At 42.7% G+C, this 16,586-nt stretch overlaps 1 protein-coding gene and 1 long non-coding RNA gene across 5 annotated transcripts in view; one reads left to right on the top strand and one right to left on the bottom strand.

Annotated features, from left to right (window-relative positions):
- The first annotated feature begins 3,821 nt into the window (after positions 1–3,821).
- On the top strand, positions 3,822–15,463 carry LOC141580548 (uncharacterized). The gene is made up of 2 exons (XR_012512752.1): positions 3,822–7,511; positions 12,518–15,463. It is a non-coding gene; the product is annotated as an uncharacterized LOC141580548 (long non-coding RNA).
- POLR3E (RNA polymerase III subunit E) overlaps positions 12,847–16,586 on the bottom strand; it is a 36,677-nt gene continuing 32,937 nt past the window's right edge. For 3 of the 4 annotated variants that reach the window (XM_003930174.4, XM_010340770.2, XM_010340771.2), the window contains exons 20-21: positions 14,788–14,913; positions 12,847–13,612 (exon numbers count right to left, since the gene is read on the bottom strand). In XM_003930174.4, the coding sequence (XP_003930223.1) occupies positions 13,556–13,612; positions 14,788–14,913 (183 nt within the window). In that variant the 3' untranslated portion in view covers positions 12,847–13,555. Of the gene's footprint in view, positions 13,613–14,787; positions 16,001–16,586 lie in introns of those variants that run through there. The other variant, XM_074381947.1, reaches the window with a different exon arrangement.

Here is a 16,586-nt window from a genome sequence, read left to right on the forward strand (position 1 = left end):
TGGTCAACATGGTGAAACCCCATCTCTACTAAAAATACAAAATAATTAGCTGGGCATGGTGGCGCGTGCCTGTAATCCCAGCTACTCAGGAGGCTGAGGCAGGAGAACTACCTGAATCCAGGAGGCGGAGGTTGCAGTGAGCCGAGATCACGCCATTGCACTCCAGCCTGGGTAACAAGAGCAAAACTCCGTCTCAAAAAAAAAAAAAGAATTTATATCAAAAACGAGACAGGCACAGTGGTGTGCACCTATAGTCCCCGCTGTGTGGCAGGCCGAGGCAATGCACTATTACCACACCTGTGAATAGCCCCTGTAGTCCAGCCTGGGAAATAGAGTGGGACCCTGTCTCTTAAAAAAAAAAACTATACATTTTTGTGTTGTTGTTTCATCAAATAAAACTTATTTTCACTTTTTCCCTTTCTTTGTTTTATATGTATCTACATACTTTTACATTCTTATTGTATATATTTAATATATTCAATGTTTTGGTATACTTGATATGTACAGTGATTACCACAGTCAAGCAAATTAACATACCCATCATAACATACCTGTGTGTGTGTGTGTGTGTGTGTGTGTGTGTGTGTGTGTGTGTGTATGTGTGTATGTGAGAGAGAGAGAGAACCTAAAATCAACTCTCTTGGCAAATTACCAGTATATGATACAATTGTATTAACTCTTAAGCCCTCATGTTGTCTGTTAGATCTCTTAGCTTTGTCCATTCTACATAACTGGAACTTTGACTTACCTCTCCCCATTTCCCCCACCCCTGGTAACCACTATTTTACTGTTGATGATGATGATGATGATGATGTTTGTTTTTATGATTCAACATGCAAGTGGGATCATGCAGTATTTTTCTTCCTGTGTCTGACTCAGGCATCCCCAAACTGCGGCCCCCTGAGGCCATTTATCCGGCTCCCCGCAGCACTTCAGGAAGGGGCATCTCTTTCATTGGTGGTCAGTGAGAGGAGCACAGTATGTGGCGGCCCTCCAACGGTCTGAGGGACAGTGAACTGGCCCCCTGTGTAAAAAGTTTGGGGTTGCCTGGTCTGGCTTATTTCACTTGATGTCCTCCTCCAGCCTCATCCCTGTTGTTGCAAATGGCAGGACTTCCCTTTTTGGTGCTGAAGTTCTGTGGTATGTATGTATATTACAGCACAATTCTCTTACCCATTCATCTATTGATGGCCCCTTGGTTGTTTCCATATGTTGGCTACTGTGGATACTGCTGCAATGAACATGGGAACACGGATATCTTTACAAGGTGGTGATTTCATTTCCTTTAGGTGTATGCCCAGAAGAGGGACTGCTGTATCATATGGTAGTTCTGTCTTTTAAGAGCATGCATACTGTTCTCCACAGTGCAGCACAAATCTGCATTCTGATCAACAGTGTACAAGTGTATTGTTTTCTCCACAACTTCACCACTTGCTGCTGCTTGTCTTTTTGATAAAAACCATCCTAACATGAGGTATCTCAGTGTAGTTTTGATTTGCATTTTCCTGATGATTAGTGATGTTGAGTACCTATATCTCTACTGGCCATTTTTATGTCTTTGAAGACATGTCTACTCAGATGGTTTGCTCATTTTAAAATCAGGTTATTCATTTTAATGCTATTGAGTAGAGTTCCCTATATATCTTGGTGATTAACCCTTTATTAGATATATAGTTTGTAAGTATTTTCTCTTAGTCCGTAGATTGCCTTTTCATTTTGTTGTTTCCTTTGCTGTACAGAAGCTTTTATTTGAGGGTAGTGCTGGTTTTTGAGACAGAGTTTCACTCTTGTCCACCTCAGGCTGGAGTACAGTGGCACAATTTAGGTACACCACAACCTCCACCTCCTGGGTTCAAGCAATTCTCCTACCTCAGCCTCCCGAGTAGCTGGGATTACAGGCACGTGCCACCACACTCAGCTAGTTTTTGTATTATTACTAGAGACGGGGTTTCACCATGTTGCCCAGGCTAGTCTTGAACTCCCAACCTCAGGTGATCTGCCTGCCTTGGCCTCCCAAAGTGCTGGAATTACAGGTGTGAGCCACCATGCCTGGCCGAGGTAGTCCTGTTTGTTTATGCTTGTGTTGTCTGTGTTTTTGGTGTCCCAGCCAAAAAAATCATTGCCAAGATTAATGTTAAAAGACCTTTTCCTCTGTTTTTTTCCCTTAAAGGTTTATGGTTTCAGGTGTTAAAATAGGTTTTGTTTGGTTTTGAGATGGAGTCTTGCTCTGTCCCCCAGGCTGGATTGCAGTGGTGCGATCTCGGCTCATTGCAACCTCTGTCTCTCAGGTTCAGGTGATTCTTCTGCCTCAGTCTCCTGAGTAGCTGGGATTACAGGCACACTTCACCATGCCTAGCTACTTTTTGGTTGGTTGGTTGGTTGGTTGGTTTTGGGTTTTTTGTTTTGTTTTGTTTTGTTTTGTTTTGTTTTTTAGTAGAGACGGGGTTTTTCTGTGTTGACCAGGCTGGTATCAAACTCCTGACCTCAAGTGATCTGCTTGTCTAGGCCTCCCAAAGTGCTTGGATTACAGGTGTGAGCCCCCATGCCCAGCCTAAAAATAGGTTTTGTTTTTTTTTTCCCCATGCTATCTCTTCCCACCTCCCCACCCCCCCCGTCCCTCACCCATTTCCCCCCAACGGACCCCAGTGTGTAGTGCTCCCCTCCCTGTGTCCATGTGTTCTCATTGTTCAACACCCGCCTATGAGTGAGAACTTCCGGTGTTTGATTTTCTGCTCTTGTGTCAGTTTGCTGAGAATGATGGTTTCCAGGTTCATCCATGTCCCTACAAAGGACGTGAACTCATCATTTTTGATGGCTGCGTAATATTCCATGGTGTATATGTACCACATTTTCCCTATCCAGTCTATCATCGTTGGGCATTTGGGTTGGTTCCAGGTCTTTGCTATCGTGAACAGTGCTGCAGTGAACATTCGTGTGCATGTGTCCTTATAGTAGAATGATTTATAATCCTTTGGATATATACCCAGTAATGGGATTGCTGGGTCAAATGGGATTTCTATTTTTAGGTCATTGAGGAATCGCCACACTGTCTTCCACAATGGTTGAATTAATTTACATTCCCACCAACAGTGTAAAAGTGTTCCTGTTTCTCCACGTCCTCTCCAGCATCTGTTGTTTCCAGATTTTTTAATGATTGCCATTCGAACTGGCATGAGATGGTATCTCAGTGTGGTTTTGATTTGCATTTCTCTAATGACCAGTGATGATCAGCATTTTTTCATATGTTTGTTGGCCTCCTGTATGTCTTCTTTTGTAAAGTATCTGTTCATATCCTTTGCCCATTTTTGAATGGGCTTGTTTGTTTTTTTCTTGTAGATCTGTTTTAGTTCTTTGTAAATTCTGGATATCAGCCCCTTGTCAGATGGGTAGACTGCAAAAATTTTTTCCCATTCTGTTGGTTGCCGATTCACTCTACTGACTGTTTCTTTTGCCATGCAGAAGCTGTGGAGTTTGATTAGGTCCCATTTGTCTATTTTGGCTTTTGTTGCCATTGTTTTTGGCGTTTTGGCCATGACGTCCTTGCCTACGCCTATGTCCTGAATGGTTTTGCCTAGATTTTCTTCTAGGGTTTTTATGGTGTTAGGTCTGATGTTTAAGTCTTTAATCCATCTGGAGTTAATTTTGGTGTAAGGTGTTTCTGCTTTCTGCACATGGCTAGCCAGTTTTCCCAACACCATTTATTAAACAGGGAATCCTTTCCCCATTGCTTGTTTTTGTCAGGTTTGTCGAAGATCAGATGGTTGTGGGTATGTTGTATTTCCTCTGAGGCCTCTGTTCTGTTCCATTGGTCTATATCTCTGTTTTGGTACCAGTACCATGCTGTTTTGATTACTGTAGCCTTGTAGTATAGTTTGAAGTCTGGTAGTGTGATGCCTCCTGCTTTGTTCTTTCTGCTTAGAATTGACTTGGCTATGCGGGCTCTCTTTTGGTTAAAAATAGGTTTTTAATCCATTTTGAGTTGATTTTTGTGTAAGGTGTAAGATAGACAGTTCAACTTCATTCTTTTGCATGTAGATATACACATTTTTTATATGTAAAATGTCATCTGCAAACAGGAACAATTTGACTTCTTTTCTAATTTAAATGCCCCCTCCCTTTTTTTTTTTGAGACGGAGCCTTGCTCTACTGCCCAGGCTGGAGTGCAGTGGCGTGATCTGGGCTCACTGCAACCTCTGCCTCCTGGGTTCAAGCAATTCTCTGCCTCAGCCTCCCAAGTAACTGGGGTTACAGGCTTGCACCACCACACCTGGCTAATTTTTGTATTTTTAGTAGAGTTGGGGTTTCACCATGTTGGCCAGGCTGGTCTCAAACTCCTGACCTCAAGTGATCCACCTGCTCAGCCTCCCGAAGTGCTGGGATTACAAGCATGAGCCACCAGCGTTATATTTTTCTTGTGCAATTGCTATAGTTAGGACTTCCAGTGTTTTGTTGAATGGATGTGGTTAAGAGTGGGCATTCCTTCTATGCTTAATTTGTTGATTTTTTAATCATGAATAGTGGTTCATTTTCAGGCTCTTTTTCTGCATCTATTGAGATGATTATATGGTTTTTGTCGTTCATTCTGCTAATGTGGTGTATCACATTTATTGATTTGCATATGTTGAACCATTGAACCATCCTTGAATCCCAGGGATAAATCCAAATTTATTTGTTTTGGAGACAGGGTCTCACTCTGTCACTCAGGCTGGAGTGCAGTGGTGGTCATAGCTCAATGCAGTCTCAAACTCCTGGGCTCAAGCAATCCTCCTGCCTCAGCTTTCCTAGTAGCTGGGATTATAGGCATGTAACACCATACCTGGCTAATTAAAAAAAAAGTTGTTTTATTTTTGTTTTTTGTAGAGATGGGGTTTTGCTATATTGCTCAGGCTGAGCTAAATCTCACTTAATCGTAGTGAATGAGCCTTTTAATGTGCTGTTGAATTTGGTTTGCTAGTTCTGGTGAGGTTTTTGCAGCTGCGTTAATCAAGGATATTGGTTTAATTTTCTTTTCCTTTCTTTTTTTTGAGATGGAGTCTTACTCTGTCACCTAGGCTGGAGTGCAGTAGCACAGTCTCAGCTCACTGCAAACTCCACCTCCCAGGTTCCAGCGATTCTCCTGCCTCAGCCTCCCAAGTAGCTGGTATAACAGGCATGCGCCACCACTCCCAGTTAGTTTTTGTATTTTTAGTAGAGATGGGGTTTCACCATGGGGTTGGCCAGGTTGGTCTCGAACTCCTGAGCTCAGGTGATCCACCCGTCTCGACCTCCCAAAGTGTTGGGATCACAAGTGTGAGCCCCAACGCCTGGCCTGATCCTTTGTATTTCTATGGTATCAGTTGTAATCAACCTCTTTTTCCATTTATTTTTCGTTTGTTTTTTCTTTTCTGAGACAGGTTTCTCACTTTGTCATCTAAGCTGGAGGTCATTGGCAGGATCTCAGCTCACTGCAGCCTTCCCTTCCCAAGCTCAAGTACTTGATTCTCCTGCCTCAGCCTCCCAAGTAGCTGGGATTACAGGTGCCTGCCACCATGTCGGGCTAATTTTTGTATTTTTCAGTAGAGATGAGGTCTTACCATGTTGGCCAGGCTGATCTCGGTCTCCTGACCTCAGGTGATCCACCTGCCTTGGCGTCCCAAAGTGCTGGGATTATATTTTTCCATTTTTAATTATATGAGGGTGTTCTCTCTTTTTTTCTTAGCTGGAAGTTTGTCAATTTTTTCTTTTCAAGAAACCAACTTGAGTTTTGTTGATCTTTTCATTTTTTTTCAGCTCTGGTCTTTTTTTTTTTGAGATGGACTTTCGCTCTTGTTACCCAGGCTGGAGTGCAATGGTGCAATCTTGGCTCACCGCAACCTCCACCTCCTGAATTCAGGCAATTCTCCTGCCTCAGCCTCCTGAGTAGCTGGGATTACAGGCACACGCCACCATGCCCAGCTAATTTTTTGTATTTTTAGTAGAGACGGGGTTTCACCATGTTGACCAGGATGGTCTCGATCTCTTGACCTCATGATCCACCCGCCTCGGCCTCCCAAAGTGCTGGGATTATAGGTGTGAGCCACCACGCCCGGCCCTCAGCTCTGGTCTTTATTGTTTCCTTTTATTTATTTTTGAGACAGAGTCTCACTCTGGTCTTTATTATTTCCGTGTATGTAAGTATGTATGTATGTATGTATGTATGCATTTTTGAGATGGAGTCTTACTCTCACCCAGGCTGGAGCGCAGTAACATAATCTCTGCTCACTGCAACCTCTACTTACTTGTGTTCAAGCAATTCTCCTGCCTCAGCCTCCTGAGTAGCTGGGACTACAGGAGCATGTTACCATGCCTGGCTAATTTTTTTGCATTTTTGGTAGAGATGAGGTTTCGCCATGTTGGCCAGGCTGGTCTTGAACTCCTGACCTCAGGTCATGTGCCCACCTGAGCTTCCCAAAGTGCTGGGATTACAGGCTTGAGCCACCTCACCTGGCCTATTTCCTTTTATTAACTGGTCCTAGTTCTTTTTTTTTTTTTTTTTTCCTAGTTCCTTGCAGTGTCACATTGGATTGTTTATCTAGGTCTTTTCTTTTTGATGTGGGTGGTGATTGCTGTAAGCGTCTGTCTCAGAGCTGCTTTTGTTGTATTTCATGTTTTGTGTCCATTTTTGTCCCAAGATATTTTAAAACTTTTTCCTTAATTTTTTCTTTGGCCCATTTGTTAGTTCAGGAACATGTTTAACTTCCACACATTTGTAAATTTTCTGAAATTCTTCCTATTACTGATTTCTAGTTTCAAGATACTTCAGACTGAGCCCTAATATATGATCTATCCTGGAGAATGTTGCATGTATGCTTGAGAAGAATGTGTATTCTGCTGTTGGTTGGAATCTCCTGTTTATGTCTGTTAGGTCCATTTTGTTTAATGTGTAGTTAAAGTCTGATGCTTTCTTACTGATTTTTTTTTTTTGCCTTGATCTGTCCATTACTGAAAGTGAGATATTGAAATCACTTACTATTGTTGTATTACAGTCTTTCCCTTCAGATCTGTTCATATTTGCTTTCTATATTTAGGTGCTCAGATGTTGGGTGAACATTTACAATTGTTAAGTGACCCCCTTATCATTACACAGTGACCTTCTTTGTCTCATTTTACAGTTTTGACTTAAAGTTTATCTGATGTAAGTATAGCTCTCTTGTTCTCTTTTGGTTTCCCTTTGTATGAATATTATTTTCCATTCCTTCAATTTCAGTCTGCGTCCTTGCAGGTTATATGAGACACATTTTGGCAGCATATAGTTAGATCTTTTTTTTTTTTAATCCAGCCACTCTCTGTCTTTGGATTATGTATGCGTTTAACCATTTACATTCACAGTAAATGTATTTGAGCTTTTTTTTTTTTTTTTTTTCAGATGGAGTCTTGCCCTCTCGCCCAGGCTGGAGGAGTGCAGTGGCACAATCTCAGCTCACTGCAACCACTCCCCTTCCCAGGTTCAAACGATTCTGCTGTCTCAGCCTCCCAAGTAGCTGGGATTACAGGTACTTGCCACCACACTCAGGTAATTTTTGTATTTTTAATAGACATGGGGTTTCACCATGTTGGCCAGGCTGGTCTCAAACTCCTGACTTCATGATCCGCCCACCTGGTCCTCCCAAAGTGCTGGGATTACAGGCATGAGCCACCGTTGTCTGGCCAGATTGGAGAATTTAGTCCATTTACATTTGCAGTAGTAACTCCTTATCTGTCATTGGTAGCTAAACAACTACTGCTGTTTTGTTGTTTTCTGGTGGTTTTGTAGATCCTTTCTCTCTTACGGACTTCCTTTGTGGTTATTCTTTCTAGAGGTAAGCTTTGATTCCTTTTTATCTTTTGTATATTTGCTACAGGTTTTTGCTTTGTGGTTATCATGAGGCTTATGTAAAACAGTGATTACAGACCATTTTAAGCAGAAAACTTTGATTGCTTTAAAAACTACATTTTTAATTCTACCCCCACCCCACATTTTGGTTTTGATGTCGCAATTTACAGATTTTATATTGTGTATCCCTTAACAAATTAGCTATTAATAGTTTTGTCTTTTAACCTTTATACCAAAGTGATGTACATGCCACCACTACCATATTAGAGTATTCCTGAATTTGACAGTGTACTTTTACCAGTTTTATACTTTCATATGTTTTCATGTTACTAATTAACATCCTTTTCTACCAGCTTGAAGAACTCCCTTGCACATTTTTTGTAAACATATAGCTGGTGGTGATGAACTAACTGCTTCAGCTTTTGTCTGTCTGGGATAGTCTTTTTCTCCATTTCTGAAGTTTTGCTGGATAAAGTATTTGTGGTTGGCAATTGGTTTCCCTTTAGCACTCTAAATATATCATCCCACTCTCTCCTGGCCTGTAAGGTTTCTGCTGAGAAGTGGTAGCCTTATTGGAACTCCCTTATATGAGATCTGCTTGTTTTATCTAGCTGCTTTTAGGGTCTTCCCTTTGTCTTTTGATTTTTGACAATCTGCTTATGTCATGGTATAGTCTTGTTCATACTGAATCTGATTAGAGACCTTTGGCATTCCTGCACCTGGATATTTATATCTTTCTCCAGATTTGGAAAGTTTTCTGCCATTATTTTGTAGCCCCTCATTTCTTTCTTCTCCTTAGTAAACTTCTGTAACTCAAATATTTGCTGTTTTGATGCTTGCCCATAAATCCCATACTATTTCTGCATTCCTTTTCATTCTTTTTGTTCCTCTGGCTATATTTTCAAATAATCTGTCTTTGAGTTCATAGATTCTCTGCTTGATCAATTCTTTTGATGCTCACTATTCCAATTTTCATTTCATTCATTGTATTTTTAACTTCGGAATGGTTTGTAAAACATATATAAACTTCAGTCTGTTAGATTTCTTGATTTGGTGGTTTTCTTGATTTTATTGAGTTAAATCTATGTATTTTCTTGAAGTTTGCTGAGCTTCCTTAAAACTGTTTTGGATTGTCAGCCAATTCATAAATCTCCATTTCCTTAGGGTATATTTCTGGCGCTTTATTTCATTCCTTTGGTGATAGCATGTCTCCCTGACCTTGATCTTTGTGGTCATATGTTGATGCCTGTACATTTGGTGAAGTGTAAGGATTGATTCTAATCTTTGCAGTTTGGCTTTGCCTGGAACAACGCTTCACCAGTGAGCCCATTCAGAGATTCTGGGCAAGTTGTCTGGTGTGGTCTGTGGGCAGGCTTGCTGCTGGAGTCCTTAGGCAGGCTGACCTAGTACCTAGGTCAGCAGATGGATGAGCCTGGTGCTTGCATGCATAGGATTAATCCTGGAACGTAGGTCCGGTGGAGTGGGCCAGCTGATTGGGTCTGCAGGGTCTATAACCAGAGCCTGGGTCACAAGGGCAGGCTTGGAGCCTACATCCAGGGAGGTGACCTGAAGCCTAGGTCCACAGCCTGAAGCCTGAACCTGCAGGGGTGGGCCCAGTTCCTGGGTCCACTGGGACTGTTCTGGAGCCTCAGTCTGCCAGGGCCTGCCTGGCATTGAGGTTTACTGAAGTGTGTGCCTGGACCCTGGGTCCACTGGAGTCTGGTGCTGAGGCAGGCACGTAGCTTGGGTCCACAGGTATTGTACTGGAGCCTGGGATTGTAGGTGCTAGCCTAGGGTCATATAGACCAGCCTGGAGCTAGGGTATATAGATACTGGCCTGGAGGCTAGGTCTCTGAGGGCTGGCCTAGAGCCTGGGTCTATGAGAGCCAACCCAGTGCTGGGGTTTACTCAGATGGGGCTGGACTGGGGTGGGGAGGGGTAGTCTACTAGAATGTGAGCTCATGGGTAGAGGCCTGGCATGATTTTGGTGTCCAATGTTCACTTTCCTTTCCTTCCTCCAAGTGGAGGTTCTCTCTCTCCACCCTGTGCCACCTGGGGTTGGGGAGTGGGGTAAGCTGGGTAATGTAAATTGTCCTTCCTATCCTCTTCAATACATCTTATTTCTGTGGTACACTGAGGTACTGTAATCTCTCGTGGTTCCTTAGCTCTTGTGAAGGTATTTTTGTGTGTGGATATTATTTAAATTGATGATTCTGCAGGGGGATGAGTGCTGGAAAGTCCTGCCATCTTGCTGACATTCCAAGTTCCCTCCGTTTTTTTTAAAACAGTAGTTCCCCACTATATTCCTTAAGTTTCTTTTTCTTGCTATTTGAGTTTGGTGTTTTAATCAATTCCTTTTATCAATTTAAGTATTTAAGGCTCTGACTTCTCCACTGAGCCAATTAAATTCTGCAAGGTGACAGGACTGACATGTTCTGTGCCATCCCACATGAGCGTTTCCCCTTTCAAAGCGAGAAGGAAGGTTAGGATGTAATAGCTGCGACATGTTCCAAATTGCTTTTGGTAACTTTACTTTTCATGTTTATGTATGTTAACAATTAGAATCGGGCCAGGCGCGGTGGCTCAAGCCTGTAATCCCAGCACTTTGGGAGGCCGAGGCGGGTGGATCACGAGGTCGAGAGATCGAGACCATCCTGGTCAACATGGTGAAACCCCGTCTCTACTAAAAATACAAAAAATTAGCTGGGCATGGTGGCACATGCCTGTAATCCCAGCTACTCAGGAGGCTGAGGCAGGAGAATTGCCTGAACCCGGGAGGCGGAGGTTGCGGTGAGCCGAGATCGCGCCATTGCACTCCAGCCTGGGCAACAAGAGCGAAACTCCGTCTCAAAAAAAAAAAAAAAAAAAAAAAAAAATTAGAATCAAGAGCAAAATATACGATCAGCCTGTTAAGCTATGTTACCAAATACTTATTTGGCAAAGTAAATCCTTGATCAATGCCTTAGTGATTCTTTTCACGAGATGGAGTTTCACTCTTGTTGCCCAGGCTGGAGTGCAATGGCGTGATCTTGGCTCACTGCAACCTCTGCCTCCCAGGTTCAAGCAATTCTCCTACCTCAGCCTCCCAAGTAGCTGGGATTACAGGCATGTGCCACCACACCCAGCTAATTTTTTTTTTTAAATAGAGATGAGGTGTCTCCATTTTGGTCAGCTTGGTCTCGAACTCCTGACCTCAGGTGATCTACCTGCCTCAGCCTCCCCAAAAGTGTGGGGATTACAGGCATGAGCCACCGCGCCTGGCCACCTTACTGATTCTATAGCTAAAATATTGATGTTTTATTTTGGAGGGAATGGGAAAATAGCATAGACTGTCATTTAAACCTTCAGATAATTAGTGGCTGTGTTGTACAAAAAAGATAGCAAAAGCCTTCATTATATATCAAAATTCACATCTTACCCAACCTAGCTTACTCATTTTTTCCATCAGTCTCTAGGGCTGTGCTATACAATACTGTCGCCAATAGCCACATGTGGCATCTGAGCACTTACGTTGTGGCTAGTCCAAATTGGGGTGGGGGGGAGCCCCGCAAGAGCTGAGGCAAGGGCCTGAAGCCTCAGCATATTCTCATGTAAACAAAGAATTAGAAACAAATTAGATACTTAGTTATTCCTAAATATAAATCACATAGCTATTGATATGTAATCATAACTATATACATCTATATAATCATATAATCTTTAATCTTTTTTTTTTTTTTTGAGACGGAGTTTCACTCTTGTTACCCAGGCTGGAGTGCAATGGCGTGATCTCAGCTCACCGCAACCTCTGCCTCCTGGGTTCAGGCAATTCTCCTGCTTCAGCGTCCCTACTAGCAGGGACTACAGGCACGCGCCACCATGCCCAGCTAATTTTTGTATTTTTAGTAGAGACGGGGTTTCACCGTGTTGACCAGGATGGTCTCGATCTCTTGACCTCGTGATCCACCTCCCAAAGTGCTGGGATTACAGGCGTGAGCCACTGCGCCCGGCTCTTTAATCTTACTAATAAGTCTCAGGTCAAGAAGTATGGGACTGAAGTGGCATTGGAAAAAGAGGTGACCCTAAGGCAAGATGCTGTAAGTCCTCTGTCACATCCGCATAAGGGCTGCTGGAGGACGCCTTCGGCATGTGACAGTGTCAGCGCTGTGAAAGCGCTTGCTGTTCAGCCAGCTAGGGAAGGAGATGTCCAAAATGGCTGAGACATCTCCTACCTTGGGGCAGTGAGGAGAAAACTCCGCCCTTCTGGTAAGCCTGATGACTGTCAGGAAGGCCCACAGACATCCGGGGCCTTGTCTCTACGTGGTGTTAAGCTTCAGTGGTCACATTCCATGTCTACATGCAAGTTCTGCTTCTGCACCTGGTTCCTCTTTTACTTAGAAGGTAAGAGTTAGTAACATAAATCTTAGTGACCTTATTTCTTGACAAGTATGAAAAAAGTGCTGACGTCTTAGGTTTTCTCCTTGCCTAAGCTTCTTCAAAGTCTTAAGCCCGTCTCCAAGACGCGTTATATACCTGAACCTGTCACTGACCACCATTACCTCATCCTATCTGCCCTTCCCCCTGCTTTGTACTAAAATAAAAGAGCGTACAGGCACTTGGGGCCACTGCTAGATTCTGCACTTTGGTTGGCAGTGGACCCCTGGGCCCAAATGTTTTCTCTTGATGTCTTGTGTCTTTTATTTCCAGGTTCTCGTCTCCGCACCAGCAGAGAGGGACTCACGGGACCCTGTAAGGCTGAACCTTATACGAATTGAGAGTGTTGAGGAAAGTGTAAAATGCCAGATTTTGAAGACTTGGTACAAAAAAACGTACAATATTTGGGGCTAATATGCTAAAATATAACCTTTTTAAACTATTTTAACGTGGCTGCTAGAAACTTTAAGAATTGCGTGACTTGCCCATTCCTAGTGGACAGTGCTGCTCTGTGTCCCTCCACTGGCTCCATTCCCTCTAGATCCATGTAACGCTTGAGTCCAAGATCGCCCTCCTGTAACCATTTGAAGACAGCACCATGATGCTAGTTTAGTGTTAGCATTTATTTTAAAAATACACAAAATAGAAATTTTTACATCAAAGTGTGATAACCTCACTTACACATTGTTCCATACTTACCTGGTTTTGTTTGCATCTTTCTGCAAACATTAAGAGGAGATGGATTTGATTCTAATTTTTTTTTGCTATGGTTCGTGTAAACAGTTGAGACTGCTACATAAAGTAGGTTGTTGTCAAAGGTAAAGTGGCCACAGAATCCCAACAGTAGAGCAATTCAATTTGGTCTAATGAAATCAGTGGAGGTCTTAGATAATCCAAGACTAAATATTGTCTTCTAGGCATTTTAAAAATTAAAAACGTTTGAGGTTTTCTTCATGTTGTAAACATAACTTAGACCTTGTTGGCATTAAGTTTACCAAAAAAAAAATCTTAAACCATGATTTTTATCATCCTGCCCATGTCAGTATACACTCTCTTTATTATGAGAATGAAACCAAGTAATAAGCAAAATACATCAGGAATTTCAAATTGTACTGCAAAGAAGGTCCCAGCTGGTCTCTTCCAGGAGTGATCTAACCGAGCCTGCCACTGGCTGAGGATGATCCCTTCTGTCCACTGCACATGAGATGGTCAGTTCCTCTTGCTCTGTTGTCTGAAGCAAGTCGAGGCTCTACTGGTTCCGCCCTTCTTCCTTGGGCTTGGATTTGCTGCATTAGTGGTTTGCTACTACTGTCAAGACTGTACTGTCCCTTTAAGGTACCACATGCCACCATAGCTTACACAGCAGTCCTATGAGTAGAGAAACAGAGTAAGTGCAGATTTTTGCAGGAAAGGGAGTTAACTACAGTCTGTCCACAGTATCAACACTTGATTAATGATTAGTGAATAGAATACAAATGGGAAATCAAAAACTGCCTAACCACACCACCATGGTTACTACCAGCCTCTCAGGGGTATTTTAAGAGTGAGGGCCTGGCCGGGCGCGGTGGCTCAAGCCTATAATCCCAGCACTTTGGGAGGCTGAGGCGGGTGGATCACGAGGTCAAGAGATCGAGACCATCCTCGCCAAGATGGTGAAACCCCGTCTCTACTAAAAATACAAAAAATTAGCTGGGCATGGTGGCGCGTGCCTGTAATCCCAGCTACTCAGGAGGCTGAGGCAGGAGAATTGCCTGAGCCCAGGAGGCGGAGGTTGCGGTGAGCCGAGATCGCGCCATTGCACTCCAGCCTGGCTAACAAGAGTGAAACTCCATCTCAAAAAAAGAAAAAAAAGAGTGAGGGCCTACAAAATACAAATACTTGACATGCCCAGAACAGGGTGCTTAAAAAACAGATCAAAACATAAAGACATTGTCATCAGTTTTCTGTGTCTCAGTGTTGCTGCAAATATGGTGTTTGTACTACACTCAGTTCAGAAAAGCATTATAGGTTGTACATTAGGTGTTTTCATATAGTAAACATGATATTCCTTTTTAAACTAAATTTAAAAATGGATTCTACTGAAAGTCATATATATGGCTATGGCAACAATCAGAATAGTCATCCAAAATTCAAGGGGGAGTGGAGTGAGGATTTTCAGCTAGGCCCTGCCAACCCACCTTATTTTGTTGTTCTATTTTATTTTCGCAGCCTGAACCCATGGTTTTTAGTTTTTATCTCTAGTGATAAGCAGAAGAGAGGGATGAGAAAGGGGCCTTACTGGCCCAACCAGAAAGAGGAACTAAGCACTCATGGCTCTATTCCTTCCCCTGTGACTATATTGGTTGAAGGAGTCAGTCCTCTTGCACATACCCCCTACTTCCCACCAATGCCAATCATTAACAGCTACTGAAGACAAGACTGTCTGGGGAGAGGTCCCAGGAAAGCCTGATTTCATATACACACAGACACTCGAGTCCTTTCTACAGGCTGTCAGCCCCTTGCGGAGCCTTTGATATTGTTTGTTATGCACAAAACGAATGTACCTTCAGTACTTTATCCACCTCCTGTTTACTGAGATCTTCTCCACACTCTTGAGTCAACCGAGACTGGATCATGTTTCGGCGTACTCGGTAATTTTTGGAAAAAATTTCAAGCAAAACCTGTCGATGCTTTAGTAGCAAAAACATGTTATTATGGGAAACAGTGATCTAAAAAGAGAAACATCCCTGAGCAAGACACCCAAGCCATGCACGTAACTTTGTGTTGCAGTCTCTGATAAAAACCCTTACCCAGCACTTCTGGTTAAAGATGAGCCAAGTCATCTGTAGAGAACCAGCATGCCAGTGTACAGAAATAAAGGCAGTAATGCTGTGTGTGGAAACTTGAATATAAATAAAAATAAAGGTATATGCCAGCATAACAAAAGAACTGGTGAAAAGACATGAGAGGATGAGTGGCTTGAACAGATTTCTGAATGGGAAAATGCAGGAGTGAATTTCACTTAGCAGGCAGGGGAAGCCACAATGTAAGCTGCACAGAGATGAGAAGAGTGTCAAAACTGGTGTGAAAATGCACAAACATGCCATGCATCCCTGAAACAGGATGCTGTAAAATATATTACACCCCAAAATAAAAATTAAATACAAAAGATTGAATTCACTATGTCTAATATCTGTCATAAGAATTCTGGAAAAAAAAAAAAACAGGATTTTGTAAGAACTCAATTGTCTAGTACAATAATGACCCACAACAGGGCACATCTGAAATTGCACTGATATACAGAATAATGACAACTTCCTCAGTTTGGGATAAAGGAAAGAATACAGGCTAAATTTAAAAGACCAACTCTGAAAACTTAAACAATGGACAACTCTCTTAAAGATGTTTCATGTATTACTGTTTGTCTGGGCCTAGAATTTTAAGAGGCAAATAATTTACCTCTTAAAATTTTAGGCCCAAATAGTAATACATGGGGGTTAAAAGAAAGCCAGTTTAAGACATGAAAGAATGCAGACAACTCCTCTCTTTAGAAGCTAAAGGAAGGAAGAAGCAGAGATTCGGAAGGAAGAAGCAGAGATTCTAGAATTCAGCAACAGACATGGGGAAAAGCCAGTCTCGCTGCAGAAGCTTCCAGGGAACTAGCTTAATTAAGCAAAGTTATCACCCTTGGTACGCACGTGTTCAGAACATTACACAAGTGAAAACAGGAAGTAGTGAATGAGGAAATGCAATCATTGTATATTACTGATGATTGGCCTTAAAATGAACAGATTTGCAATTCATTCCATGACAATGCCATACATAAACAATAGCCAATTAAACTAAAAAATAGGTGTAAAGACCAGCCTCGCCAACACTGGTGAGACCCCATCTCTACTAAATATACAAAAATTAGCTGGGTGTGGCAGCACAAGCCTGTAACCCCAGCTACTTGGGTGGCTGACACCTAACAATCGCTTGAACCCAGGAGGTGTGAGCTGAGACGTCACCTCTGCACTCCAGCCTGGGTGACAGAGCAAGAGCCAGATGCTGTCTCAAAAAAAAAAAAAAATTGGCAGCCGGGCACGGTGGCTCAAGCCTGTAATCCCAGCACTTTGGAAGGCCGAGGCGGGTGGATCATGAGGTCAAGAAATCAAGACCATCCTGGTCAACATGGTGAAACCCCGTCTCTACTAAAAAATACAAAAAAATTAGCTGGGCATGGTGGCGCGTGCCTGTAATCCCAGCTACTCAGGAGGCTGAGGCAGGAGAATTGCCTGAACCCAGGAAGTGGAGGTTGCGGTGAGCCGAGATCGCGCCATTGCACTCCAGCCTGGGTAACAAGAGCGAAACTCCGTCTCAA

This window comes from Saimiri boliviensis, chromosome 12, assembly GCF_048565385.1.
Source record: "Saimiri boliviensis isolate mSaiBol1 chromosome 12, mSaiBol1.pri, whole genome shotgun sequence".
NCBI classification, from domain to species: Eukaryota; Metazoa; Chordata; class Mammalia; order Primates; family Cebidae; genus Saimiri; species Saimiri boliviensis.